Source organism: Lethenteron reissneri, chromosome 9, assembly GCF_015708825.2.
Source record: "Lethenteron reissneri isolate LAM-NWPU_2019-01 chromosome 9, ASM1570882v1, whole genome shotgun sequence".
NCBI classification, from domain to species: Eukaryota; Metazoa; Chordata; class Hyperoartia; order Petromyzontiformes; family Petromyzontidae; genus Lethenteron; species Lethenteron reissneri.
The window spans coordinates 6,317,378-6,345,337 of record NC_083787.1 but is presented as its reverse complement, the minus strand read 5'-3'; the positions used below and the strand labels follow the sequence as shown (position 1 = coordinate 6,345,337).

Here is a 27,960-nt window from a genome sequence, read left to right as displayed (position 1 = left end):
GTGGCATCTACATCTACAGAACGTGACGAACCAGTGGCATCTACATCTACAGAATGTGAAAAACCAGTGGCATCTACATCTACAGAACGTGAAGAACCAGTGGCATCTACATCTACAGAACGTGAAGAACCAGTGGCATCTACATCTACAGAACGTGAAGAACCAATGGCATCTACAGGAGATTATACAACTTTTAAAGCCACTCCCCGTGTTTAGTGTACATGCCGTACAACACGTTTGGAATCGACAGGAGTAAAGTTGGACTTACGAACAAATCTCTGGAAGCTGAACTCGTTCGTAAGTAGAGCAGCCCCTGTATGCTCACATATCTAAGTAAATTCGTGATTATTACTTATTACTGTATTAACATACATAGTCGGCTTGTGGATTAGACGTTAATATTAAAGTGTTTAGTTCATTATGAGGTCACCTATGAGGAGACCGAGTGCAAGATATCAATTTCTAAAATTCCATTCACTCTTTGTGAATAGGAGCGTTCCTACGTGTGTCATGCGACGCTGCACATCAATCAAATAATGCACGGTTTGTATCGTCAGTGATTGTATACATTACACAGTAAAAACGCATTCGCCTTGATTGCATTTGTTAAGACAAGCAAAGCCGTAATTAAATAACGTTACATAATTTCAGCAATGCTTGTTGATATTCTACCGCGTTTAACGTTTTATAACGTAAGTAAAGTTTGTCATTTATAATAATTAACTTTTAAAACATTTATGAGTTTTAACACTACAATATAATCCAGTTTAAGAGACAGTTCTAAGCCACCCTGAGGCAAGACTTGACGAGCCAGATTCACATCTTGGCAATGGTGGAGCCAGGATTTTCAGGTAGGGGGGGCAACCCCTCCAGCAATGAAAAATGATAGAGGAGTTGTTAGTAAGTAAGGACTTGTCCCTTGCTTTTTATTCGACGCGTGTGCGGCGATGGTGCAGCCATCGATCAAGGGTCGAAGTCGAACAGTGTTTGATCAGCATCGCACTCGCTGAAGGTGAATGCCTTCAGAGAAGTCGTGTGCTGTATACGCAACTGCGCACAATTCTGATTTACTTATAACTGCTTTGCCGTTACTTATTGCCAATTATGGACTCAGACTATTGTCCTATCATCTCATAGAGTCCCTGGCACGTAATAATATGCTACAAAGTGGCAGTGGGGGTCTCAAAATGCCGATTTATTACTAATAAACCTCAATGATCCGATTGAAATTAGGGATTTCGATTGAATCATTGGGGAGGGGGCACGTGCCACCCCCCCCCCCCCCCACTGGCTCCACCAGTGCATCTTGGCAGAATGGTTATAAGCCTTGGCGTTGTGCCGCGTGGTCGCTGACGGAGACAACCGTGGCGTTTCCAACAACAAAAAATTGTACGACAATGAAGCACTCACCACAGCCCCTGAATCTGGCCCGACGTCTTCGACAGTGAGTCAGTTATATTGAATCAAGTTGTGTTTTTACACAAAACACATTCGGTCATAGTAAAACGCTTTGGATATACTCAATGTATTTTTTCGTCGTCCCATCTCAAATACTAAATTAGAGTTATAGGCCACATGATAACCTTTTTTTTTGGTCAGACATTGTCACGAGAAGGCCCAGCAAAGCAATCCAACTCCTTGCTTTGCTTTTTTCTGCAGAACTCCACATGCTAAATGTCTACGGCGTTAAAACCAGCGCACATGTTCAATCGTGAATGGTCATGGCCAGAAGTATTCATAAAACTTCACCCTCAAGAACCCCCCCTCAGTCCAATCCTTCTTTTAACAACAATAAAAAAAAATCATCAAACCCCAACTAGATGGGGGATGTTTTGTCTTTGGTGGTGGCGGTAGAGGCAGCGGTGATGGTGCCCCCCCCCCCCCCGGTTCTCCCGACTGCGCCTCATATCTCCCGCCCCAGCATGGAGATCCCCCGCACGTCGACATTTTCCGGCTCCGAGTCGTGGTCCCGGTCCGAGTGGAACTCGGCCCACACGGGGCAGTGGTCGGACGCGACGCCGCCCCAGGTCCACCCATCCGGGATGAGGCGGTGAGAGAGGCCCTGACGGACCACGCTCCAGCCACCTGCGGGGAAACGGCGGGGCGGACGCGAGGCGCGCCAGTGATTCACAGGACCGGCGGTTGAGTGGCGACCAAATTGTAGGGAGGGGTGGCATTGGCTCATGTGCATGTGGCTTTGTTGATTGTAACATCGCAGGTCCCTGAGAGATGTTCGTGGATTAGGGAGGCCTTGACGATGAATGATTTACCACTCCCGACCCTACCACTGCCAGTCGATGAACTGTTACAATTCTGGGTTGTGATTCGATTCAACAATTGATTAGTTTTGTTTTATTTGACCATCCCGTTTGTATTGTTTCTCACCTGAAAACTCCCATTCACCCGGCCACCCAGCCTCCCACCTAACCACCCACTCAACCACCAACCCACTCAGCCACTTAGCCACCTACCCAGCCACCCAAACCCACCCGGCCACCCAGCCACCCACCCACTCAGCCACCCAAACCCACCCGGCCACCCAGCCACCCACCCACTCAGCCACCCAAACCCACTCGGCTACCCAGCCACCCACCAACCCAGCCACCCAAACCCACCCGGCCACCCAGCCACCCACCCACTCAGCCACCCAAACCCACCCGGCCACCCAGCCACCCACCCACCAACCCAGCCACCCAAACCCCCCCGGCCACCCAACCACCCAGCCACCCACCCACCAGTGTACAGGCCCTGCGCGGCCGGACTGAGCCACACGTTGTCGAAGGACTTGGAGCCGCTGAGGTTCTTGATGCTGATGTTGGTGAAGACGTCGGCGGGGACGCAGTTCTTGAAGCCCTGCGAGCGCAGAGCGTCAAAGTCGCTTGCGTCCGGCGTCAGGTTGAAGTCCCCCAGCAGCAGCGTGTCCTTCTCGCCTGCTCACAACATAATAATACTTTCATTTTATATTCCGTCATTAATGCGAATAGCATCCCACAACGCCGTACATTCATTATGTATAAGAGACCAAATCCCATATACAGCCACTCTCAAGCAAATGAAAACCCTACTTTCAAGCTAAATAAATGAATGAGCTAATTAACCAATTGCACCAAAACAAAAAGCACAAACAACAAAAAAGTTACCACAATAGAGAAATTAGTCCCACTCGGTCTCAACATCTCAGACCACAGTCCCAACTTCCCAACCGAGCCAGGACACCTTCCCGACGGCACGGGGCGCGCGACTCGCGAGTGACACCGCTGCCAAACTAGCGGTGGCTTTGCCACTTGCTGCCCGCGGAATGGCACGTGGCCTCCGTGCCCCTTCAGAGGACCTTGGGCTACGTCGCGCGGCAACAGAGGCAGTGCAGCAATATTACCTCCGAATTCACCAACCCGCATTGGCCGGTGTGACGAAGTACGGTAAACGAATGCCCTTCTCCCCCTCCCCATGACTTGAGCGACGTGGGGAAGCCCCCATCTGGCAGCGGATTGACAAACGGGCTATACGCATCCATATATGTACGCACATTTGTTGGACTTCTTTCGCGCCGCACGTAGATCTAAAAACTCTTGACAACTAATTACAACTGCTTTTTGTGTTTAGTTTGTTGTCCTTCCCCCCCCCCCCCCCCCGCACGTCCAATGAGCACGGTTGGCTACGTACGGTGCGAAAGAAGTTCAACGTACATACATACGCACGTAGTCGACCATAATTATCGGTGCTGCTGCTGCGCTATCGGCATCGGAGCCGTGTGCAGCTCTCTCTGACTTTTTGTTGTTATGGCAGCTCCTGAGCACGGCTGCCAATGGCTTTAGCGCCGAGCGGCGATGCGAATAAAATCACCGGCGACGAGCGCGGCCGATGGGAACCGACGCATTTCTCAAGAGGGCGGTTTGGTAAAACCCGTTGTTGTGCTGAACTTGTATGCTCCCACACCCATGCTACGTGTAATCGCCAACTCGTACGGCGGTAATAGGTGCTCGCGAACAGCGCTTGCCCCAGAAGCCTGTTCAATGGAACTTTGTCTTTGTGTCCTGGTGCGGTGTGTAAACATCACCACTGGGGAGACAAAGGCGGCCGGGCGTGGTGTTGGCCACCTACCCCCTCATGTGCCATGGCGGCCTTCGTAGGTGCTCGCTAACAGCACTTGCCCCAACAGTTTGTTCAGGCTATGGGGGGGGGGGATCTTTGTCTTTTGTGGTGGTTTGCGAGCTGCACTATGAACACAGCGAACCAAGTTCGAGATGCCCAATATCCGAACCGGTCCTGGGTCTCTCCAAGGTTGACCTGGTGCAGGGTCTAAACGTCAGTACTGGGAGAGAGACAAAGGTGGCCGGGCGTGGCGCTGGCCATCCCGTCCCCTCGTGTGCCACAGTGCCGGCCTTCGTAGGTGCTACTCGCTAACAGCACTTGCCCCAAAGGTCCGTTAAGGCTCCACGAGGGATGTCTGTCTGTGTGTGTGGGACCCACCACTCAGGTGCTCCTCCAGCAGGTCCAGCAGCTGGGGCAGCTTCATGATCTCGAGCTGCAGCTTCTCGAGCTCCGCGTTGCCGAGCCCCGTCGCCTTGAGGTGCACGTTCACCAGCGTGAAGTCGAACCGCCCCGCCTGACCGCGTGCACGCACGCCGCCGGCAATAAACATCAACGACAAACATCGACAAACAGCAACGAACGTCAACAAACAATAAAAAAACATCGACAAACATCAACGAACATCAATAAACAATAAACAAACAACAACGAACATCAATAAACATCAACAAACAACAACGAACATCAACAAACAACAAACATCAACAAACATCTACAAACACCAATAAACATCAACAAACAACAAATGTCAACAAACAACAAAAACAACCCAAAACATCAACAAACATCAACAAATAGCAACAAACAGCAACAAACGGCAGATTTAGGTCCTTTGGTATCCACACCGATCTTCTACCACAAAGACTATCCATCTATCGGGAAGGCGCTATGTTTCACGGACGCGCATAGTCTGCCAATAGCGCGGCCGATGTTGTTAAGCGTTGGGTTTTTTTCCCGCACGCTTAGGCGACTAGTAAAATTAGTGAGTGCTTCATGAAATTTGGAACATCTGACACCGGCATAGGCGGTCCACTCTTGTTTCGCATAAAGTCACGGGAACTGTCAAGTTCCGCTGCAAACACAACGGCAGTATTAACCAGGGCGGCCGCCGTGCTCAACCCGCGAACCCATGCAACAAGCGGCTTGGCTGTGTCACCGCCTTTACAACAAACAACCACCACAACAATCGTGGCGGCTATTCGTCTCTAAGTGACGATGCCTGTGCCAGGCTAAGTGGACCTTGGGACGTGTTGGAACTGTGATGCACTGGTTGGCAAGCTGCGTTGCGAATCAGCTCACTTGGGCTTGATTTAGTTCAGGAACCTGGCCCTGCTTGGCCCCAAGTCAGATTCAAATGTCTTGTGTGAGGTCAGCATAGCACGGACATTAGTTCCGGCTCGGCATGGCAAACAGCCAAGTAAAAAACAACCTGCACAGAGGGGGCCTCACACTGGCTCAGGCTCTGATTTGCAGTGGAAAAAGGGTTGTTTGTTTTTGTCTGTGGCTGTACGCACCTTAAAGTAGCCAAGGTACGGGTAACGAGCAAAGTGCTTGCTCCCTTTCTTCTTCCTGACGAGGCCCTCGCTGAGCAGCTCCAGGCCTGACGAGGCATCCCACGCGAACCCCGCGTACTCCATGCTCTGTGGCCGCGCGTAAGCACACACACAAAGATGATGATCCCCCATTTAGCCTTAGTGGACTGTTGGGGCAAGTGGTGTTAGCGAGTAGCATCTATGAATGCCGGCACGGCACTCGATGGGGTGGATGGCTAGCACCACGACCAGTGGCGATGTTTACACACCGCACCACGAATGGAGGAGTCAACCCTGGGGAGACCAAGGAACAGTTCGGATATTCGTCACTGATGTTGGCGGAGAGTGGGAATCGAACTCGGGTCCTCGGGTAGGTAGCGCACCGCGCTAACTGTGACGCTGCCGCTGCCCCACGAGTGGTCTTGATTGGTGGTGGCGCCACAGCAAAAACGGTTGAGAACCACTGCAGTATTCTTCCGCTCCCCGCACCCACACACACCCACACGCACGCACACCCACACACACGCACGCACCCGCACCCACACCCACGCACACCCACATGCACGCACACCCACACACACGCACGCACACCCACACACGCACACGCACCCACACACACCCACACACACGCTCACCCACACACACGCACACGCACGCACACCCACACGCACACCCACACGCACGCACACCCACACACGCACACACACGCACCCACGCACACCCACACGCACGCACACCCACACACACCCACACGCACGCACACGCACGAACACCCACGCACACCCACACACACCCACACGCACGTGCGCCCGCGTGCCCCAGCGAGTCGGTCCTCAGACGGGGCGAGGCAGCCGCCAAAGTTTCCACGCAACGTCGCCTCTCTAGGCCAGTGCTCCCAAGGCAGCTCAGTGTGCAGTGAGAAACACAGTCTCGACCACCACCATCGAGGCCTTCATCACCGTGCTCGGGAATTAAGTCCAGCCGGGGCCTGTCGGCATTGGCGAGCCGGAAAATATTTCCGCGCCCGGCACACCACGTCCACCATACTTCTGGCTATGGTTCCGGCTACTAGTCATGTCCTGTCTCTAGGACTTCCGAGTGAGTAGCGTTTCGAATGTCACTCGCCACTGATGTCAGCTGCGGCCGAGAATGGTTCACCGCTGAATCTCGGAACGCACAAGCGTGTTAGCATGAATGTTATTTAGAGAGACGTAGCGCCACTGTTTTTAAACACACTACTCACCTCACACAACCGCACCCTACGAAAGCTGGCGCCGAACTCTGCCACGCGCCCTCCCGCATGGCCTATTACTTTACGCACGTCATCGGAACGGGAAAGGGGTTAAGCAACAGCGGCAGCGGCGGCGGCGACGACGAGGGCGGCAGGTCCTCACCTGGTACATGGGTCCCGTGGGGTTCTCCGAGACGACGCAGCGCCAGTCTCCTCGGGGCCTCGGCCAGTCGCGGACGGAGCGTAGACTCGGCGTGTTGAGCTCCGCGCACAGCTGCGGAGGTGGCGGCAGCAGCGGGGCGGCACCGCGTTAGAGCGACGACGCGACAGCGACTGCCGTGCGTTACGGCTTAGAGCGGCGGTGGCGAATTGGCGTCTCCCGAGAGCTGTGAGCGGCTCTTTAATCCGCCCGCACGCGGCTCTATCGGAGGGGCGTAACGTAGAATGCACTATCACAGCAGCAGCAAGGAATAATGAATGTCTCTCTTGCTGTGCCGAAAACTGGCGATGTTTACACATATATACACATATGTGTGTGTCAGATGTTCTACGTTCAACTCTTAATTACCCAGGGGGTAATATGGGGGGGGGGGGGGGTGTATCCCAGATACAACTAAACATGGACTATGCAAACGTACTTACATTTGACAATATAATTGTACTTATTATTTACATATACGCATAATGAGAGGGTGTGGAATGCGTCATCTGCACTTTTTGCTTCGTAAAGTAACCGGTTTGCATTCCCAGGTCTTAACAGTCACATCAGAATCAGAATCTTTACTTAGACTGGAGGAATCCGGTGAGCTACAGTACGAGTCTCTTGTTCACAGATGTCCACACAGGCACCGAGTCACCTACATACGATGAGCAAGCGGCCGCTAATAATTGAACCGGCAGGCATAATCCGCCCAGGAGATAATCGAGGGTGAACCGTATATTCAGATGGACAGAAGACATCTTAACCGGCAGTGTGGGTTTCTCTTGAATTGCGTGTTTACACTTTGGTCAGGGGGTTGATTCGGTCCCATTGCTACAATGTGGAACTTCCATCAGTGGTTCATGGTTGCCAATGGAGATAAAACTCCACTCCAAGCTTGTTTGGAGCATGGAGACAATTGGACTTGACCGGCGAGAATATTGAGTTTATCGTTTTAAAACGATTGCTTTAATGATCCTAAAGCAAGAATATTTTTTTATAAATAGAAACATAACTTGTAACACAAACTTACCCGCAGATATTTTCTCAAAATGAAAGAGGGTTGTCTATTTTAGAGATTGTAAAAATATAACACGAACAAAGCTCCCCCATATAGCCTTGACAGATTGTTGGGGCAAGTGGTGTTAGAGAGTAGCAGCTATGAAGGCCGGCACGGCACACGAGGGGGTGGGTGGCCAGCACCACACCCGGCCGCCTTTGTCTCCCCAGTGGCAATGCTTACTACACACTGCACCAGGTGCTCATTTGAGGCTGAGTCGACCTAGGGGAGGCCCAGGACCGGTTCAGATAATCGTCACTGGTGTTGGCCATGAGCAGGAATCGAACTCAGGTGGCCGGGTTCGTAGCACGCTACGCCACCGCTCCCCACTATATATATACAAACACAGACACAGTAGTCAATGACCAAATCACCAGGAATGCGTTCCATGTCATCAGATCTCGAAAGCTAAGCACAGTTGGCCACCACAACCGCCACAACCACCATGCACGCCAAGTTGCCATAGGTGGTTTACGGGATTGTGCCACAGACACAAAACAAGGAGTCAACTCTTACCTTCTGCAAAGCGACCTTATCTGCCAACTCCTGCACGGCCAGAAGCTTGATCCTGCGGTTAGAACATCCCAGCACGACGAAGCAAACATTGATACATTACCACCAGTGGTACCACCTGAGCTACGACCGTTTATAATCGCATAAAACATGCAAGCCTACGACTAAGGCTAAAGATGTCGGCACAGTAATTTGTATTAAATTCATGACCTAGCTATGGGAAAACTAACTAATAATTCACAGAAAGGTGCAATTGTTTGTGTTTTACAGCCATTTTCCTAAGATTTCATACTTTAAGGTTCACAATTTTGCGTGACACTTGTGCCCGCTTGCAGACTACCAACATATCTGTGCGGAGTTGCAGTGGCTCTGTCCACACATCTTAATCTGCAGGGTTAAGATGTGTGGCCAGTAGGTGGCAGTACAGCAAATTCCTCGCTGCCCCTATCTGTAGGTTCAGACCACTCATCACTGCTGTGAGCCGTGGCTGGGAATCGAACCGAGTCTGTTTCACCAACAACAACACAATAATATAAAACGTTTAGAACTATCCTTGAAAACAACTTGTTTCGTACATGTCTATATTTATGTATTGTTTTACAATCGATAAACCACTTAGGCAGTACGTCAGTTCGTGTTGTACATAAACACCACTCGTAATAATGATCCAGGTCTGGGGATGACAGCCTATCATTCCTGTTGGGGGCGATAAAACTAGCACCGATTTATGGAAATGTAACAGTGGTCATCCTTCAGCATATATGGCTGTCACGATGAAAACGGGGAATTTCCGCGGGCTTAGAACAGCCACAGAATAATCATTGCCGCCCAATGTGGAATTCAGACTTCAATTACGTGATCAGCGCCAAAAGAATGCTACCAAACAGGAATCTAGCAATGGCAACGATCATGGCATGAAACAGAGGCGGGGGGATGATCGGGAAAACGATAGCAGCAATGGAGTGGAAGAGACGCTCTCGAATGGAGAGGAATGACACACCGAAACATCAGCAACAGGTGGCATATGATGATCGCCAACAGAGGAGGACTGCTGTCGGAAGATCGTGGACCCAGTGGCCTTCAACAAAGGCGCTGGGACAGGAAGCCGAGAATGCTCATTTGAGCCAGGAAACATTTTCACTCTGACTTGAATAAGAACACCAACAGAGGGGGCAAATCCTATGACGCCGTGACCCCGTACTCTTTTAACACGTAGTAGTAGGCTTTTGCGACCAATATTATCCACAATAAAGGTTTTTTTTGGGTCAGATCGCGTAGATACAAATGCGTCGTTAACCCCACCACCACCCGACAGCCAATTAGTTAGGTTTGTCAAGAAAAAAAAACGTGCCAATTCGTTGCCAGTCCAGCACACCGATATGTTTTGGAGAGAAAACCAACAACATTTACAATTCAAGTGCCGTGACGTTTTCGCTGGTGATTGCAACAACCGGCTTCATCAGGCGACAGCCAAAATTGTGAAGTCCTCCTGTTTCCGTCTGAAACCCTTACCCTTGTTCCAGCAGTGTGAGGCACACCACCTCCCTCACGCCGTTGTTGTCCATCTTTTCGGCCGAGCAGCACTGCAGGTTCCAGCTGGCGACACGCACGGCCGGGCGACCTCGCACGACCCCAGAAAACGACTCCACTTGGGGCCTGGGAATGGGCGCCGGGAAGTCAGGGCGCAGGCACGGGCACGTCGGGTAGCAGAGGCCGTCGGGGGCGATGACGGCGGGAGGGCCGCCGCCCCCGTCGCCGGTCCCGCCGGCGCCTTCTCCCCCTCCGCCGACGGTCAAGGAAGGCCGCAGCCTGTCGACGAACGCCGCGCTGACGCCCTTCACTTTGGCCAAGTCGTCGACGGTCTCGAAGGGCCCGTTGGCCGTGCGGTACGCGACGATGTTCGCCGCCGTCTTGGTGCCGATGCCCTTGATCGTGGTGAGCTGGGCCTCGCTCGCCGCGTTGAGGTCGACCGGCGACGCGGAGCCGTCGACGGACTCGACGACGTCCGCCGAATTCACGCTCGGCGGTCGAGAGTCGGCGTCGGATTGAGGGGCATCTTTAAACTGAGGATTCGAAGGCTCCACGCAGGACAAGGTGTCGCCCATGGTTTCGGGCGGCGATCCTTGTCAGGCCTCCGAGCGGTGCGCGTGGAACGTTTGGTCTGAAAAATAACGTTCGTCCGGACGAAGTTTGGCACCGTTCACTAATTTATACTCGAGTTAAATTATGACTTATTCGTGATTAGTTTGTGTCTTGCCATTTCATGACAATGCAATGAAAGCAGCACTGATGTTTTGTTTGCTTATATATGAAAACAAAAAATATGTTTAGCTATTTTTGTTTTTGCTATACGCAACAAGTTTCAGTGGACGGTCCATACACCCTGAGCGTAGTGGCTGTAAGAGTGGGATATTAATCATCGGATTGTGCACTTGTGCCCTAGACAGCCTCGGGCAAGGGTTACCACCTGTCCTGATTTTCCCAGGATCAGGCTCTTGTAGCTCCCATCTTGGTAAATCTCCAAGGCTCCAACAAACATACAGGTTCTGCCCCAGTGCCAATCTTGTGAGATGGTCTATCTCCTGTATATTGTGGCTGCTTTTGTACCTCAAGGGCAACAGCCCTACTGGAGACGTCTGGAGACTTCTTCACCTGTGTGCGAGTCAAGCCAGACCCTGTACAGACTGAGTTAACCTCCGGCTGTTTCCCTCCTCCTCGAAACTAACCTTGAGCAAGCGCGCTGGGAATGTCGCTATCGAACAAAACTTTGCGAGCACGCCACCGACGGCCGCATGGTTGCCGCGCGCAGCGAGCGTGACATTGGGAAAAGGGGGTTACCGTGCACCGCGCGACGTTGCGTAACGTGCCGAGTTGTTTTGTCGGCGACACGACGGCGAGCGGAGCGGCACACGTAACCTCGCCCGGGCCTTGAATTACAGGTCGCTCCGCGCGCAGTATCGTGTATCGCGCCCGGTGTGATTTTTGCGGGGATCGGACTTCGCGAGCGCCACGTCAGACGGAGGGTTGTGCCGAGCGCCGGGAGCCGCGCCGATCGCGTTCCACGTCGCGTCGAGATTCGCGTGGCGTCTCGCGTGGCGGTCGGTGCCGGGGCGCCGTGTCCTGTATCGCACGGGGTGTTGTGTGCGGTGTGTTGTGCGTCGTCGCGTCCCCGGGGACACCGAGAACAGCCGCCGTGGTTTATCAGAGAATCTGGCCTCGAGTCGATCATCTGGTTGTCACGAGTGTGCCCTGGGGAGGGCAACGGCGATTGTGCTGGGACCGAAGGGGGTGGGGGAGTGGATGAGTAGCTTGACAATTTTGCCCACTCGGGAGTAATTGCCGTCGAAATTCCTTACGAAAGAGCAACTGACATGAGAGAACGTACACGGAGTAGGAATCAAGGCGACTAATCCAGGTCAAGGACATGTGACGAGGATGAATGGCGGCCGGCTGCCGACAGTTGGTAAAGGAGGTGAAACACTGGGAGGTGGTAGGGGATGAGAAGGAAGCCACGGTCTGACTGGATGTCAATCATCAAACTTCAAACGCTGCACGGTTTCGAAGCTGTCTCGGTTGTATGACGCAGCGACAAAACAGAGGAAAGTGGAAGATGCACAATTCAAGGGAGATATCGGCGGTGAAGGAAATGGGTCCCATTGCAGGGAGCATGATGTAACCGGGACGAGGGCCCCCTTTCCCCACTGAACCCCGAGTCTACACGAGGTGGATCCCCATGCTGCACGCTCACCGACAGCTCCCTGGAGGTGAAGTTTCCTCCTCCAAAGAATCACGCATCTGGGATAGTCCCCTCGCCGTAATCGTCGTGTGTGCGACTAAACCCGTTGGGTAGTGGGCTGTGGCCGCAGACAAATAGTGCCCTTTAACACACGCGAATGCCCGTCAAAGCGAATTACAAATTGAAGATCAGTTCTTGAAAATTGGACGTGGCCTCTATTTTAAATGTACAGTGTGAACTTCAAAATCGTTTTTTTTGTTCCCGTGAACACCAAATCGGGAATCTAGATTTCCTCAAAGTCGATCTTCAAAGTCACGTGGATACGAGGATTCCACCACAGAGCCGTCTGGGTTCAAACAACGTAATTTCCCTTTCCTCCATGTGAACACTCGTTATTTTGAAAGTGACATTTTCAAAACCGAGCTTCTCCTTTGAGTCATATAGAGATGTTTGTGCTTGCTCTCTTGTTTCTGTATTTCATCAGCAGCCATGGCCAATCCACTGCTGGATGAAGGCCTCCCCAAGCCACAGCCCGTGATGTAATAATCCACCTTGCACCTACACACAAGCTGATTTCATCACTCCATCTCCTCGGAAGCCATTCTCTCTGCGTTCCATTCCTCGACTACCGATACATTATTAATAATTATTAATAATCTATTCTTCTTGACCACCAGCCATCACCAACCTGCATAAGTTCTCTAGTCCACATGTTCCTTTCATGAACCGTTCCGTCATTGTAATGTTCTGACCTGCCCCTGCTTGGGCATCTGCGAAACAGAGCTTCATAACTCTTCGGATTCTTCCAGTATAAATAAACATTCAGATTCTGAACCACAGGTCAGAGCAGTGCATCGTACACACTTGAATGTATCCCAGATCACAGCTGCAAGACAGACCTATTGCCTCATTGGGCACTCAGCTGCTTCTACGTTTAAGGAAAAGCAAAACGACCATAGGGAGTTGTGCCATTGGCCAGGCTGTAGCAGCAGTCAGACTGGCACCGTGCGATGAGGGCTTCACAAACGTCTGGCCGGTAGCCAGGATCATACCAACCACCAGATGCACCTGGCTTGTGGGTAGAATGGTATACGCTTAGCAGGGAGGGAGATTCAGTCAGGATAAGCCTTGTGAAATGCAAAATACAGACGTTATCAGAAACTGTCGTTACGCAATATAAAATAATCCCACCCTAGTGAAATATGTGCAGAGCCCTTTTGCTCAAACATGTAATCCACCGCCCCTTCGTGAATCCATGGCTAAATGAAGGCCTCATTATGCCTCGTCAGTCATATGGGGGGTGAGGAAATGGTTATTTGACCATACCTCACCACACTGCGAAGTGCAAGTTGGTGAAGGGTGGGTGTCAGAACCTCTTCAAATATCACTCGCCACTGGTGTTGGCCGTGGCCGGGAATCAAACTCAGGGTGCAGTTTTCAGAGGCGTAGTACGAAACCACTGCATGACCACCATCCCTCCTCTAAATGTTGTATATCGTGCATTGTACGCCATACGTACGCGCCTACCTGGGTGCCACTGTTGCCAGGGAACTCATCACAATCTGGTGGAAAGTTCAAATCAGAATCTTTCATCAAAATCCGTATCAGAATCTGTATTTGTCCTGGAGAAATCCGATGAGCCATGAAGCTCTTTTGTCACAGACGTCCACGTGGGAGTCGACTTGGCACATTGTCAGCCGCTGGATAAATTGTCCTCCGCCATGGGAATGTGGAATTTCCACTGCTGGCTGTAGGATCACCATTTGACACGTGTCAGGTCCGAACGCTCTTCTGAGTAGCTGCTTTGTCACGTGCAAATACTCGCCAACACCAGCGGCGAGTGATATTTTATACTCTTTGGTTCTTTCGGTAAAGTCACGTAGGTATAAAATAAAATAAATCACGACGTTTCGGGCGCAACACAAGCTGATGACGGACGCTTGTGTTGCGCCATAAACGTCGTGATTTATTTTATTTTATACCCACGTGACTTTACCGAAAAAACCAAAGAGTATGGATTCCTGCAGTCACGAACGCTTCAAATCAAGATTGATATTTTATATTTAGTTTGTTGTCGTTCCCCTGCACCTCCGATTAGCACGGTTGGCTACGTACGGTGCGAAAGAAGTTCAACATACGGTGTTTGGTACAAATCGATGCACGTATCGAATTAGTAACCAGTACCGAAGCTTGGCATGCTTTCCCTTAGCTTTCTCGTCTCACACACCAAGGGAGGTGGAATTATTTGGTTCACTCATGATAATGTTTCGGACGATGCATGAACAATGTAGAGTCTTCCCTATGACTCGAAACCAAACAACCTTAAATTCTGGAAATGTGGGTGTCCAAATTGTAGTGTTGGGATTGTTTTCTGGGTTTTTTAAGTATTTGTGAAAATGTATATAGAGACTGTTGTGCCAAATACGGTACCATTTTTATACAAATTATAGAGCATCATTAGAATGTACATCAATCACTGCCTAAATCTATTGTGGACAGTATTATACAGTCAATGGAAACACATTCAGCTAAGGGGCCGTCCATAAATGACGTCACGCGATTTTGGACGATTTTTACCCCCCCCCCCCCTTCGTCACACGGCGTCACAAAAAGTCAGACCCCCCTCAAATATGACGTCACAAAGCTCTGTCCCTCCCCCCAAAAAAAAATGCTTCAAATCGCTATAAACTATTGTCATTGTAGTGCGTGTTTAATGTGGCGCTGCACTCTGATGTTGTAGGAGAAAACATTTATTTAAAAAAGTCTATTTAATTAAGTAGAACGTGTTGTCTATATTTATTTAAAGTTGCGCATTTTGATGTGACGTCACATTTCTCAAACCCCCACCCCCTCGTGACACATCGTCACAAATGTCTGACCCCCCCCCCCCCTAGGTGCGTGACGTCATTTATGGACGGCCCCTAAACGCAAGTAATATTACTGCAACAAGTTAGCATTAGTTATTTCCATGTATATTTAAATATCTGTATATTGCACTTACGTATGACTGTAATACTGTACAACTGTCTAAACATAACCAAATGAGCCATGGCAGCTCTTACAAAGAGTCCCCATGCAGTGAAATAAAGAGCAGTTACATAACATGACCCATTCATTCATTCATTTGCTAAAAAGGCCACGGTGTTGTATTGTATATACAGTACATGTGGATGATGTGGAGGGAGTTGTGCGTTTTCTTCGTGACCCCAAGAAAAGATTAACATCGAGACAACGGCAGTAGCCAAGAATGTATAAGACAAAGACCTCCCTATATAGCTCTAACCGGCTGTTGGGGACAAGTGCTGCTAGCGAGTAGCACCTATGAAGGCCGGCACAGCACACACAAGAGGGTGGGTGGCCAGCACCACGCCCGGGTGTATAACAAAGATCCCCTGTGTAGCCTCTAACAGACTGTTATAGAAAGTGCTTTTAGCGAGTAGCACCTATCAAGGCCGGCACGGCACACACGAGGGGGTGGGGTAGCCAGCACCACGCCCGGCCGCCTTTGTCTCCCCCCCCCCACCCACCTCCCCCCGGTGACGATGTTGACTACACACCAAACCAGGTGTTCATACTCTTCGTTTTTTTCGGTAAAGTCACGTAGGTAATGAATAAATAATAAATAATAGAAATATTTTTATTTATTTTCTTTTTTCCCAACGTGACTTTACCGAAAAAGCCTAAGAGTATGAATCCTTGCATTCACGAAAGCTTCAAATCTAGAACCAGGTGCTAATTTAAGGCTTATTCGACCTTGTACGACGCCTAGGACCGGTTCAGATAATCGTCACCGGGTGTTGACCGTGAGTGGGAATTGAACTCGGGTCACCGCCGCCGGGTTCGTAAGCGCAGCGTAGCGCTAACCAGAGTCGTGCCACGCTTGTAAAAACACACACGGGAGGGCTGGATATGGAAAGCCTCTCGGTTTAAAATTGGCCCCTAAACAGTGACCTGAATTGAACGGCACCAGAGCAGTGAAAATCTTCTCACACGCACGGACAACCAAGGCAAAATAGCCCACCAAATTGACAATTCACGAACGTACTGCAAGTCACCTGTCTCCCGGCGTCATGGACTTGCCGAGTATAATGCCACTCACTCACTTTGTCGAGTTTAATGCCACTCACTTTACCGAGTTTAATGCCACTCGCTTTACCGAGTTTAATGCCACTCACTCACTTTGTCGAGTTTAATGCCACTCACTTTTCCGAGTTTAATGCCACTCACTCACTTTACCGAGTTTAATGCCACTCGCTTTACCGAGTTTAATGCCACTCACTCACTTTGTCGAGTTTAATGCCACTCGCTTTACCGAGTTTAATGCCACTCACTCACTTTACCGAGTTTAATGCCACTCACTTTTCCGAGTTTAATGCCACTCACTTACTTTGCCGAGTTTAATGCCACTCACTCACTTTGTCGAGTTTAATGTCACTCACTTTACCGAGTTTAATGCCACTCACTTACTTTGCCGAGTTTAATGCCACTCACTCACTTTGTCGAGTTTAATGTCACTCACTTTACCGAGTTTAATGCCACTCACTTACTTTGCCGAGTTTAATGCCACTCACTCACTTTGTCGAGTTTAATGTCACTCACTTTACCGAGTTTAATGCCACTCACTTTACCGAGTTTAATGCCACTCACTCACTTTGTCGAGTTTAATGTCACTCACTTTACCGAGTTTAATGTCACTCACTTTACCGAGTTTAATGCCACTCACTCACTTTACCGAGTTTAATGCCACTCACTTACTTTGCCGAGTTTAATGCCACTCACTCACTTTGTCGAGTTTAATGCCACTCACTTTACCGAGTTTAATGCCACTCGCTTTACCGAGTTTAATGCCACTCACTTACTTTGCCGAGTTTAATGCCACTCACTCACTTTGTCGAGTTTAATGCCACTCACTTTACCGAGTTTAATGCCACTCACTCACTTTGTCGAGTTTAATGCCACTCACTTTGCCGAGTTTAATGCCACTCACTCACTTTGTCGAGTTTAATGCCACTCACTTTACCGAGTTTAATGCCACTCGCTTTACCGAGTTTAATGCCACTCACTTACTTTGCCGAGTTTAATGCCACTCACTCACTTTGTCGAGTTTAATGCCACTCACTTTACCGAGTTTAATGCCACTCACTCACTTTGTCGAGTTTAATGTCACTCACTTTACCGAGTTTAATGCCACTCACTCACTTTGTCGAGTTTAATGCCACTCACTTTACCGAGTTTAATGTCACTCACTTTACCGAGTTTAATGCCACTCACTTTACCGAGTTTAATGTCACTCACTTTACCGAATTTAATGCCACTCACTCACTTTGTCGAGTTTAATGTCACTCACTTTACCGAGTTTAATGCCACTCACTCACTTTGTCGAGTTTAATGCCACTCACTTTACCGAGTTTAATGCCACTCACTTTACCGAGTTTAATGCCACTCACTTTACCGAGTTTAATGCCACTCACTTACTTTGCCGAGTTTAATGTCACTCACTTTACCGAGTTTAATGCCACTCACTTACTTTGCCGAGTTTAATGCCACTCACTCACTTTGCCGAGTTTAATGCCACTCACTTTACCGAGTTTAATGCCACTCACTTTACCGAGTTTAATGCCACTCACTCACTTTGCCGAGTTTAATGCCACTCACTTTACCGAGTTTAATGCCACTCACTTTACCGAGTTTAATGCCACTCACTTACTTTGCCGAGTTTAATGCCACTCACTCACTTTGTTGAGTTTAATGTCACTCACTTTACCGAGTTTAATGCCACTCACTCACTTTGTCGAGTTTAATGCCACTCACTCACTTTGTCGAGTTTAATGTCACTCACTTTACCGAGTTTAATGCCACTCACTCACTTTGTCGAGTTTAATGCCACTCACTTTACCGAGTTTAATGCCACTCACTTACTTTGCCGAGTTTAATGCCACTCACTCACTTTGTCGAGTTTAATGTCACTCACTTTACCGAGTTTAATGCCACTCACTCACTTTGTCGAGTTTAATGCCACTCACTTTACCGAGTTTAATGCCACTCACTCACTTTGCCGAGTTTAATGCCACTCACTCACTTTGTCGAGTTTAATGTCACTCACTTTACCGAGTTTAATGCCACTCACTCACTTTGTCGAGTTTAATGTCACTCACTTTACCGAGTTTAATGCCACTCGCTTTACCGAGTTTAATGCCACTCACTCACTTTGTCGAGTTTAATGCCACTCGCTTTACCGAGTTTAATGCCACTCACTCACTTTACCGAGTTTAATGTCACTCACTTTACCGAGTTTAATGCCACTCACTTACTTTGCCGAGTTTAATGCCACTCACTCACTTTGTCGAGTTTAATGCCACTCACTTTACCGAGTTTAATGTCACTCACTTTACCGAGTTTAATGCCACTCACTTACTTTGCCGAGTTTAATGCCACTCACTCACTTTGCCGAGTTTAATGCCACTCACTTTACCGAGTTTAATGCCACTCACTTTACCGAGTTTAATGCCACTCACTTTACCGAGTTTAATGCCACTCACTTACTTTGCCGAGTTTAATGCCACTCACTCACTTTGTCGAGTTTAATGTCACTCACTTTACCGAGTTTAATGCCACTCACTCACTTTGTCGAGTTTAATGCCACTCACTCACTTTGTCGAGTTTAATGCCACTCACTTTACCGAGTTTAATGCCACTCACTTACTTTGCCGAGTTTAATGCCACTCACTCACTTTGTCGAGTTTAATGTCACTCACTTTACCGAGTTTAATGCCACTCACTTTACCGAGTTTAATGCCACTCACTCACTTTGTCGAGTTTAATGTCACTCACTTTACCGAGTTTAATGTCACTCACTTTACCGAGTTTAATGCCACTCACTCACTTTACCGAGTTTAATGCCACTCACTTACTTTGCCGAGTTTAATGCCACTCACTCACTTTGCCGAGTTTAATGCCACTCACTTTACCGAGTTTAATGCCACTCACTTTACCGAGTTTAATGCCACTCACTTACTTTACCGAGTTTAATGCCACTCACTCACTTTGTCGAGTTTAATGTCACTCACTTTACCGAGTTTAATGCCACTCACTTTACCGAGTTTAATGCCACTCACTCACTTTGTCGAGTTTAATGCCACTCACTCACTTTGTCGAGTTTAATGCCACTCACTTTACCGAGTTTAATGCCACTCACTTACTTTGCCGAGTTTAATGCCACTCACTCACTTTGTCGAGTTTAATGTCACTCACTTTACCGAGTTTAATGCCACTCACTTTACCGAGTTTAATGCCACTCACTCACTTTACCGAGTTTAATGCCACTCACTTACTTTGCCGAGTTTAATGCCACTCACTCACTTTGCCGAGTTTAATGCCACTCACTTTACCGAGTTTAATGCCACTCACTTTACCGAGTTTAATGCCACTCACTTACTTTACCGAGTTTAATGCCACTCACTCACTTTGTCGAGTTTAATGTCACTCACTTTACCGAGTTTAATGCCACTCACTTTACCGAGTTTAATGCCACTCACTCACTTTGTCGAGTTTAATGTCACTCACTTTACCGAGTTTAATGCCACTCACTTACTTTACCGAGTTTAATGCCACTCACTCACTTTGTCGAGTTTAATGTCACTCACTTTACCGAGTTTAATGCCACTCACTTACTTTGCCGAGTTTAATGCCACTCACTTTTCCGAGTTTAATGCCACTCACTTTACCGAGTTTAATGCCACTCACTCACTTTACCGAGTTTAATGCCACTCACTTACTTTGCCGAGTTTAATGCCACTCACTTTACCGAGTTTAATGCCACTCACTTTACCGAGTTTAATGCCACTCACTTACTTTGCCGAGTTTAATGCCACTCACTTTTCCGAGTTTAATGCCACTCACTTTACCGAGTTTAATGCCACTCACTCACTTTTTTGAGTTTAATGCCACTCACTTTGCCAAGTTTAATGCCACTCACTCACTTTGCCGAGTTTAATCATCACCGGGCTATTCCTAAAGCAGCCACCGGCTCTATCGCAAACTCTCAGCATTAGCATCGAAGCGTTGCTGGCCAAACAACTCGCCCGCTGTACGAAAGAGGAAGGGAGTTTATCACCGATAGATCCAGAGACAGAGATCCGCCGTGTGGCCTTAACAGACTGCTGGAGCAAGTGCTGTTTGCGGGCACCTATTAAGGCCGGAACGGCGCACGAGGGGGTGGGTGGCCAGCACCACGCCCGACCGCCTTGGTCTCCCCAGTGGCGATGTTTTTACGACCTAGCAGAGGCTCAAGACCTGTTCAGATAATCGTCACTGGTGTTAGCCATGAGCAAACACACACACACACACGTGCTTTGTAAATATTCTCAGCTCACCTGGCACACCGGTCACCATACAACTAACGTTGTAGTTTCCACCCTTTGGGCTCCACTCTGCCTCGGGGCTTAATGCAGCAACAACAGGAGGGACGGAGGGACAGCTGTGCATAACGATGAGCAGCTGCGAGAGACCAGGATGTATAAACTAGGACTGTACATACATCTTCAAAAATGTGTGGCTCGTGTGGAACAGTTGGGCAACATTATCTCGAGATGGCCTCTTTTGAGTTCCCTATAGTGGAGGCCCTTCTGCCCACAGGGATGTAAACAACCAGGGCTATACCTTCACGACTAAACTACTTTTATTTTACCAGCTAAGGCCCACTGAACTGTATAGGTAATTTTTTCAGCAGCGCCCTGGCTATCACAAATGATTGCTCAACGAAAGTTGATCATCATGTAGAAATTTACAGCAATAAATAAATGTGGAGGGGAAACCCGGAGGACCCGGAGAAAAATCCTCGTGACCACGGGGAGAGCGAGAACATGCAAACTCAAAATATACAGCAGGCGTCAGGGTCGGAACCCACGACCTCCTGCATATGAAGCGACGGTGTCCACGATCAGTCGTGGACTGGTTGGCCCTGTAAAGGAGGAGGGGTGGGACGTGGCCCCCAGGGATGGGAATTGTCAGGCCACGCGCTAAACGTGGACTGTGTGGCCGTGTTGATAGAGTGGATGGATGGCGTGACAGCTGCATTTTAAGAAACGTGACAGAGCCGAGTCAACAGCTGCTAAGGCGACTTGCTCCCAGCCGCAGAAATAAAAATAACGTAATACGAATGAAACGTGATGTGCCACCCTTTAGCATTCACTACTCTGTGCTCAAACATCCCAGAGACGCTGCCATTCCGAATGTCACATTCGATAACAGTTTTCACTTCGTGAAAATGTTCATCACTTCGTGAAAATGTTCATCACTCAGTGGTAGGCAGAACTAGTTTTTGGTGTTGTAAAGGTCACTGTACAATGTATTTACAATTTTCGTTGTTATCGCTTTTCATCAACTGCGGAAATTAAGCAAACCGCATTCAGCGTACAGTTTGTTCTGATTCTTTTTTAAAGAATGCCACACACGCCAATAAACTAAGCAGGAAATGTTTACGATGGTACACAGCGATTTATTATTTAATAAGATAAAACTCAATCTTGATTTGAAGATGGACGCTTGTGTTTCGAAACGTCGTTTTCTCTTTTATTTTATTATTTTTTCTATCTGCGTGACTTTACCGAAAGAACCAGAGAGTAGTGATTATACTCGGCTGGTTTGTAAATAGCGTCGCCTTGTTAAGGTTGTGCACAAGTGAAGTTATAAATAAATGTTAAGCGTGTTGCCGTGGTGTAATGGTTAGTTAAGAGATCTCGGGAGCTGGAAATCCAGAGGTAACGCTGGTTCTATTATATCTAGGAGATATCGTGGCTCGCAAGTCGAAACAGTGGTGAGAGTTTAATGGGTATTCTTAGGTTTTTTTCGGTAAAGTCACGTAGGTAAAAATTTCAAATGAAAATTAATAAAAGTAAAATAAAAATTACATAAAAATCACGACGTTTCGGAGGCAACACAAGCTTGCAACACAAGCTTGCCTCCGAAACGTCGTGATTTTTATTTTATTTAACTTTTATTAATTTTAATTTTTTACCTACGTGACTTTATCGAAAAAACCTAAGAATATGAATCCTTGCAGTCACGAAAGCTTCAAATCTAGACGTTTTCGCCTTACCTAATTAATGCAATTCCCATAATTTATAGTCCATTTGTTACCTATTCAAATACAATTTACTTTTAAAGCAAAATGAATGAAATGAAGAGCATGCTGCGGTATAAAATATCAGGCAACACAGACCCATTTTCATTTAAAAAAATTATGAGTTCTATTCACAATCAAGAATTTAAAATAAATGTTTTGGTCTTTGTACTAAAATTGGATTAAGTAAAATGTTTTGCGTTCCACTCTAAACATTGTACTCTGTCGCATTGATTTATTTGCCATATATCATGTCCACCAGTGGAGCCTCTTAGTGCGTATTACAATATTGCCTTGCATGTTTACAACGCATTAATAATGCATGGTCAACGAAGAGAAGCGTTATTGTTATTTAGCATTTCTTAGACTGACAATGCATCAATTATTCAGGAATTCAGGTATTGAATTAAAGTTAAGATGTGTACGGTTCATCTCGTATATGAAGTAAAGATCGATGTAAACGTTTCGGTGTACCTCCAAACCTTGAGTGAAATTCATGGGGCTGCACGTGACAGCACTGCCGATTAAGGCACGCCAGGACACACTTTTCGATGGAAGGCCAAATTATGAACCTTTGTTATTCATTAGCATGAGTGGAAGCAACGAAACTCACAACAATGCAGGCCCTTCCTGAAAAAGAGTCAATAATAGCAACTCCTAGAGCCGACCCTGAGCCAAAATCCCAAATGATAAAAAGGTGCCAAAATAAAGCACCGATTGCTGATTTAGAGAACTTACACATGAAAATGGCAGGTTAATAAAACGTAAAAATTATCAAAACCATTCCTGAGATAATCTGCAAGCTCTAAATGTTGTGTTCAACTTACATTTAGTAAATATGAATATTGAACGTCTTCGGTAAGTGAGGCTGAGACAGTGATGTCACTGGGGTGCTTTTAGTGATTAGCGTTTCAAGGTTTTTGAATGTCTGACTGAAATGAAATGCGTTTCCTCATTGTGCGTTGACAGCCTACTCGGGGGGGGGGGAGGAGATTAACATCTGGGCCAATGCGGCTGTTTTAAAACCCGTAGTCATGAATATGACTGCGAAAGTTGGCTGTTTTTGTGTTTTTTAAAGGCCCGCGTGGCAAGGCAAGTTTTCCCACATTCCTATGCAACAGTCGCGGGGCAGAGACGGGAGAGGTGCAGAGGTCGATCTCTCCCGACACAACACATGGAAGGAGGGTGGGCCCCCCAGACGGGCGGGTTCCCCCCCCCCGCCCCCCTGTTTTCCAGGAGGGTCCTGCATTGTCCTTTCATTCGTAAATTAATTTTTTCAGACAATTAACACTGGGCGCTTATACAAGTGGGAGGAAACCGGAGAAAACGCACACGCGCGAGGGGGCAACGCTCTATCCCCCCATCCCCCCGTACTAATGGAAACCGAAGACGATCGTTCCGCTTGCTGTTGCCACATCTCCCGGCGAGTCAGGGTACGGGCACCTTCCTCGACGCCCAATGGGGAAGGGAATTTCACATTTGCGCGATTGATCCACCGACCCTCGCTGCCACTGGATTACAAGTGACGTGCATCGGAGCACCACCGCCCGGCTCAAACAAACAGGCTGCAACCTACAGCATCGAATTGTAGCGCCGCTTGCAAATGCTGTCCCCCCTCCCCCCCCATTGTCTCCTCCTCGTGTCAACAACGAGCACGCGAATACAGCACCAGGTCTCGGCACCACCTCGGTGGCCCCTTGGGCTCCACCTGTGCCTTAGCCCGGCCACCCACCTCCTCCACCTTCCCACAGGTAGCGAAGCCCTCCGCCTACCTCTCCTGCTGCTGCTGCTATCCAGCCACCGCCTCAGAACAACCCCTCCCCACCACACGCTTCTCCCAGCAACAACCATTTAAATCTACAGGGTGGTCCCGATGTCTTGTGACCCCCCCTGCCCCCCCCCCCCCCCCCCATGTAATTATCTAAAACGTAATATTTTTGCAGTAAGGTTTTATTCATTTTAGGGTCAGCTATTTGGGGATCACAGCACATCTGGACCGCCCTATACACTCAGACCCACGGTGTGAAAGTGCAGTCTCCAACTCGTCTCTGGCCACACGATCTAGCCACTCTATGTGTGTGCTTTGAAGAAGGCTCGTTGTCTGCAACGTCGCCTATTCAAAAAAGATATATTTTATGCCAGCAGTGTTATTGACGAATGTGTAGAGTTTTTCATTCATACCACAACTCATTACATCCACCTCCTTGCCTCCTGTTTATATCGGTAGCTTACACCTACTGATTTAAAAATAAATGTAGACATTCCACACAAACACATAATGTAGGAGGAGCAAGTGCTGTTAGCTCCTACATTATGTGTTTGTGTGGAATATCTTCACTCGGGTCGCCTGGTTGAGTAGCGCAACGCGTTAAAACGTTGCATATGAAGACAAAGACAAAAACTTGCGATTTCCATAACCTGCACTCTCACACCTGCGTAACGTGCACATCAACTGGAGGCACTGGCTGCATCGAGATGCACAGCCTCAAAGCCTGAGCTGGTACAACACCGTGCTGCGTTGTCGACCGTGTCGGAGTAACATTCCTCGCCCAGGAACGCAACAAACCTGTTAAACATTCACCGGATGAATCCATTCGATTGTAACCCCCATTTCTCTCTCTCTCTCTGGCATTCCCGGCGCAAACAAAGTGGTCTTCCGAAGAAACTAATCAGTAAATTGCAACTAATTCAGCATGCAGCGGCATGTGTACTGATTAAAACCAGAAAGAGCATCCACGTAACACCCAGATCCTTGCCCTGGCTGCCAGTCAGTCATGGAATTGATTTTGAAATTCGTTTGATGGTTTTAAAGTGCTTGAATGGTCTGGCACTTGTATACATGTGAACCATGCTTCTAAGATATGAACCAACAAGATCCCTCGGATCCTCTGGTATTGGTATTTTAGTCGTCCCAAGGCTCGGGACCAACCCCCAGGGAGAAGGAGTGTGTAGGTGGTACAGCCTGCCACGGGATCTGATGGCTTCAGAATCATTAAGCACTTTTTAATAAAGAAATCTAAAAACTTTTAAAAACTTGCTTTTAATTAGGATTCTCGTAATGTGTTATTTTTATTATGCCTTTGCGATAAATTTTGTAACGTTATTTTATTTTGCCAACAATTTCACTCTTATTGTTCATGTCTGTAAATCACTATATTTTGCTATTTTTTGCACTAATAGTGCTTTAGAATCTTGATTTTAAGCTTTCGTGACTGCAGGAATCCATACTCTTTGGTTCTTTCGGTAAAGTCACGTAGGTAGAAATAAAATAAAACAAATCACGAGATATCGATCGCAACACAAGCGGTCGTCATCAGTCAAAGGAGTCAGCCTCTAAAGACAAACTGTTGTTGATGGGCGTAGCCCAAGTGCACCAACAATAACTGTTGTTGGTGTTGATGGGCGTAGCCCAAGTGCACCAACAACAACAACAGCAGTTGTTGTTGTTGTTGACTCAAGTGCACCAACAACCTTTGTTGTTGTTGGCTAAAGTGTCCATCCCCAAACCCTTATAAACAGTTCGATCGAAACGTCCTAATTTATTGTATTTATAACTACGTGACTTTACCGAAAGAACCAAAAATTAGTGCTATAGAAATAAAGTATCATTGATTGATTCCCCCTTATTGGAGGCTTCGAGGGTTGGTGGATCAATCGATCGATCGTTTGTTGTGAAACCTCCTTCCACCGTGGGGTTAGCCGGTGGAGTTGAGGACGAACCATTCTCCTGGCTCGCCAGGAGACGGCGGTAACAGCTAAACCCGAACCCGATTCTCATCTTTTCATACTTTGATACTGACAAACTAAAAATGGTCCATGTTGTGTGTTACCTGTTCGCAACTCGCTCCCGTTCATTATGAACGCCCATGGCATCGGCTGAACGCGTCCTACTCATGGCAGAGAGAAGCTTCAAAAGCTCGGGCAACTCGCTCTGTGGCTTCCTTGGCGATTGTGAGAGAGGCACATTTTACAACGACGCCATCGATTCAGACGGCTTACCTGGACGTGACGTAGGGTGGTCAACACAAAGCCGTCAAACCTTGTGACCAGTGCCGGATTATCCCAGTAGCAAAAGTAGCTACACGTGTAGTAGCCGCTACACGTGTAGTAGCCACAACACGTGTTGTAGCCGCTACAACACGTGTAGCGGTACTACACGTGTAGCGGCTACAACACGAGTAGCGGCTACTACACGTGTAGCGGCTACAACACGTGTAGTAGCTGCTACACGTGTTGTAGCCGCTACACGTGTTGTAGCTACTACACGTGTAGGAGCTACAACACGTGTAGCAGCTACTACACGTGTTGTAGCTGCTACACGTGTAGGAGCTACACGTGTAGGAGCTACCGGCCCCGCACTTTCAAGGGCCACGCGCTAAATGCTTTCAAGCTATAAATACCAGTTCAGTGATTCTGCACTTGCTCTATTACTATAGTACTATACCGCCTTCGACTTTTACGAACGACTGGGTGTTTAAGGTTAGCGATTTGTCGTATTATCTGGCCGTATAAAAAATGAAAATACAATTACTTTACTATGCCAGTTAAAAAAATGTGTTTGAATATTTATGGGTTTTTTTTTTATTTAGGGCCCCTTTATAACATATGCTACAAGCCCAGCACTCGCTTCATCTGCCACTGCTTTGTGACGTTCCAACCCATCACGCCCCAAAAGGCAGCGGGGATTCACGCGACTCACCTGCCAACCCACACACAGTGACTCCCAGCACCTTTGCGAAAGCCCCACTAACAACGTTCGCGGATCTCGTACTCACAATTCCTTTCACTCAAGCGACGGTGGCGGTGGTGGTTGTTGTTGCGGCGAGGTGGGAGGGATGAAGGAGGAGAGTGAAAGACGACCACGAACGAGCGCGTTGTTTTTGTTCTCAAAACAACAAAAAAACGGGGGTAGTGGGAGTATCCAGAGCCAAGTCGCTAGGGGCCAGCCCACACAAGCAGCCTTGCCACATTCATTGGACTGTTGCTCAACAAGCCCAAGCACCGACAAACATTACCCCGTAATAGACTTTTCAAAGTGTTTGGGGGGGGGGGTGTAAGCGCTTCTGGACGAGTAGCACTTATGAAGGCCGGCACGGTACACGAGGACGGTCAACGTACACCACGCCCGGCCGCCTTTGTCTCCCCCAGTGGTGATGTGTTTAACACACCACACCAGGTACTCGTTTGAGGCCGGTTCAGATGACCGTCACGGACGTTGACGGCCGTGGGCCACAATCAAACTCGCCAAATGCATAGCGCAGCGCGCTAACCGCTGCACCACCGCTCCCCGCCCACTCACCCTCTCTCTTACGCAAGCCGCCACCCTTTTTCCGCTAGGGATGCTCGACTCCGATACAGTATCTTTGGAGTCGTGACCAGAGTCTATAGATTGTTGACCTGGGATTTGTTGTAATGCATTCTGATTTCAATCCCACATCCCCGCACCAAGTTACTAAAGCATAGAATTGTTACACCCC

General features: G+C 48.3%; 1 protein-coding gene across 2 annotated transcripts; it reads right to left on the bottom strand.

The window, feature by feature from the left end:
• Nucleotides 1-170: 170 nt before the first annotated feature.
• LOC133340493 (endonuclease/exonuclease/phosphatase family domain-containing protein 1-like) lies at nucleotides 171-27,708 on the bottom strand. Of its 2 annotated transcripts, none has more exons than XM_061548786.1 (8): nucleotides 27,259-27,708; nucleotides 10,140-10,788; nucleotides 8,631-8,682; nucleotides 7,019-7,129; nucleotides 5,607-5,732; nucleotides 4,471-4,606; nucleotides 2,736-2,930; nucleotides 171-2,085 (listed from the first exon to the last, which is right to left on the bottom strand). In XM_061548786.1, the coding sequence occupies exons 2-8, from the start codon at nucleotides 10,730-10,732 to the stop codon at nucleotides 1,904-1,906; spliced, it is 1,395 nt and encodes a 464-aa protein (XP_061404770.1). In that variant the 5' UTR covers nucleotides 10,733-10,788; nucleotides 27,259-27,708; the 3' UTR covers nucleotides 171-1,903. The 2 variants fall into 2 exon arrangements, with proteins under 2 accessions (XP_061404770.1, XP_061404771.1); XM_061548787.1 differs by lacking the exon at nucleotides 27,259-27,708 and adding an exon at nucleotides 26,314-26,332.
• Nucleotides 27,709-27,960: the final 252 nt, after the last annotated feature.

Bases quoted from the DNA above. Each gene is read 5' to 3' on its own strand.
- LOC133340493 (XM_061548786.1), bottom strand. From the start codon at position 10,732: ATGGGCGACACCTTGTCCTGCGTGGAGCCTTCGAATCCTCAGTTTAAA. The intron at 7,130-8,630 runs GTAAGAGTTGAC...CCACCTCCGCAG, and splicing joins ATAAGGTCGCTTTGCAGAAG to CTGTGCGCGGAGCTCAACAC. The intron at 4,607-5,606 runs GTGCGTACAGCC...GCACGCGGTCAG, and splicing joins CGTACCTTGGCTACTTTAAG to GCGGGGCGGTTCGACTTCAC.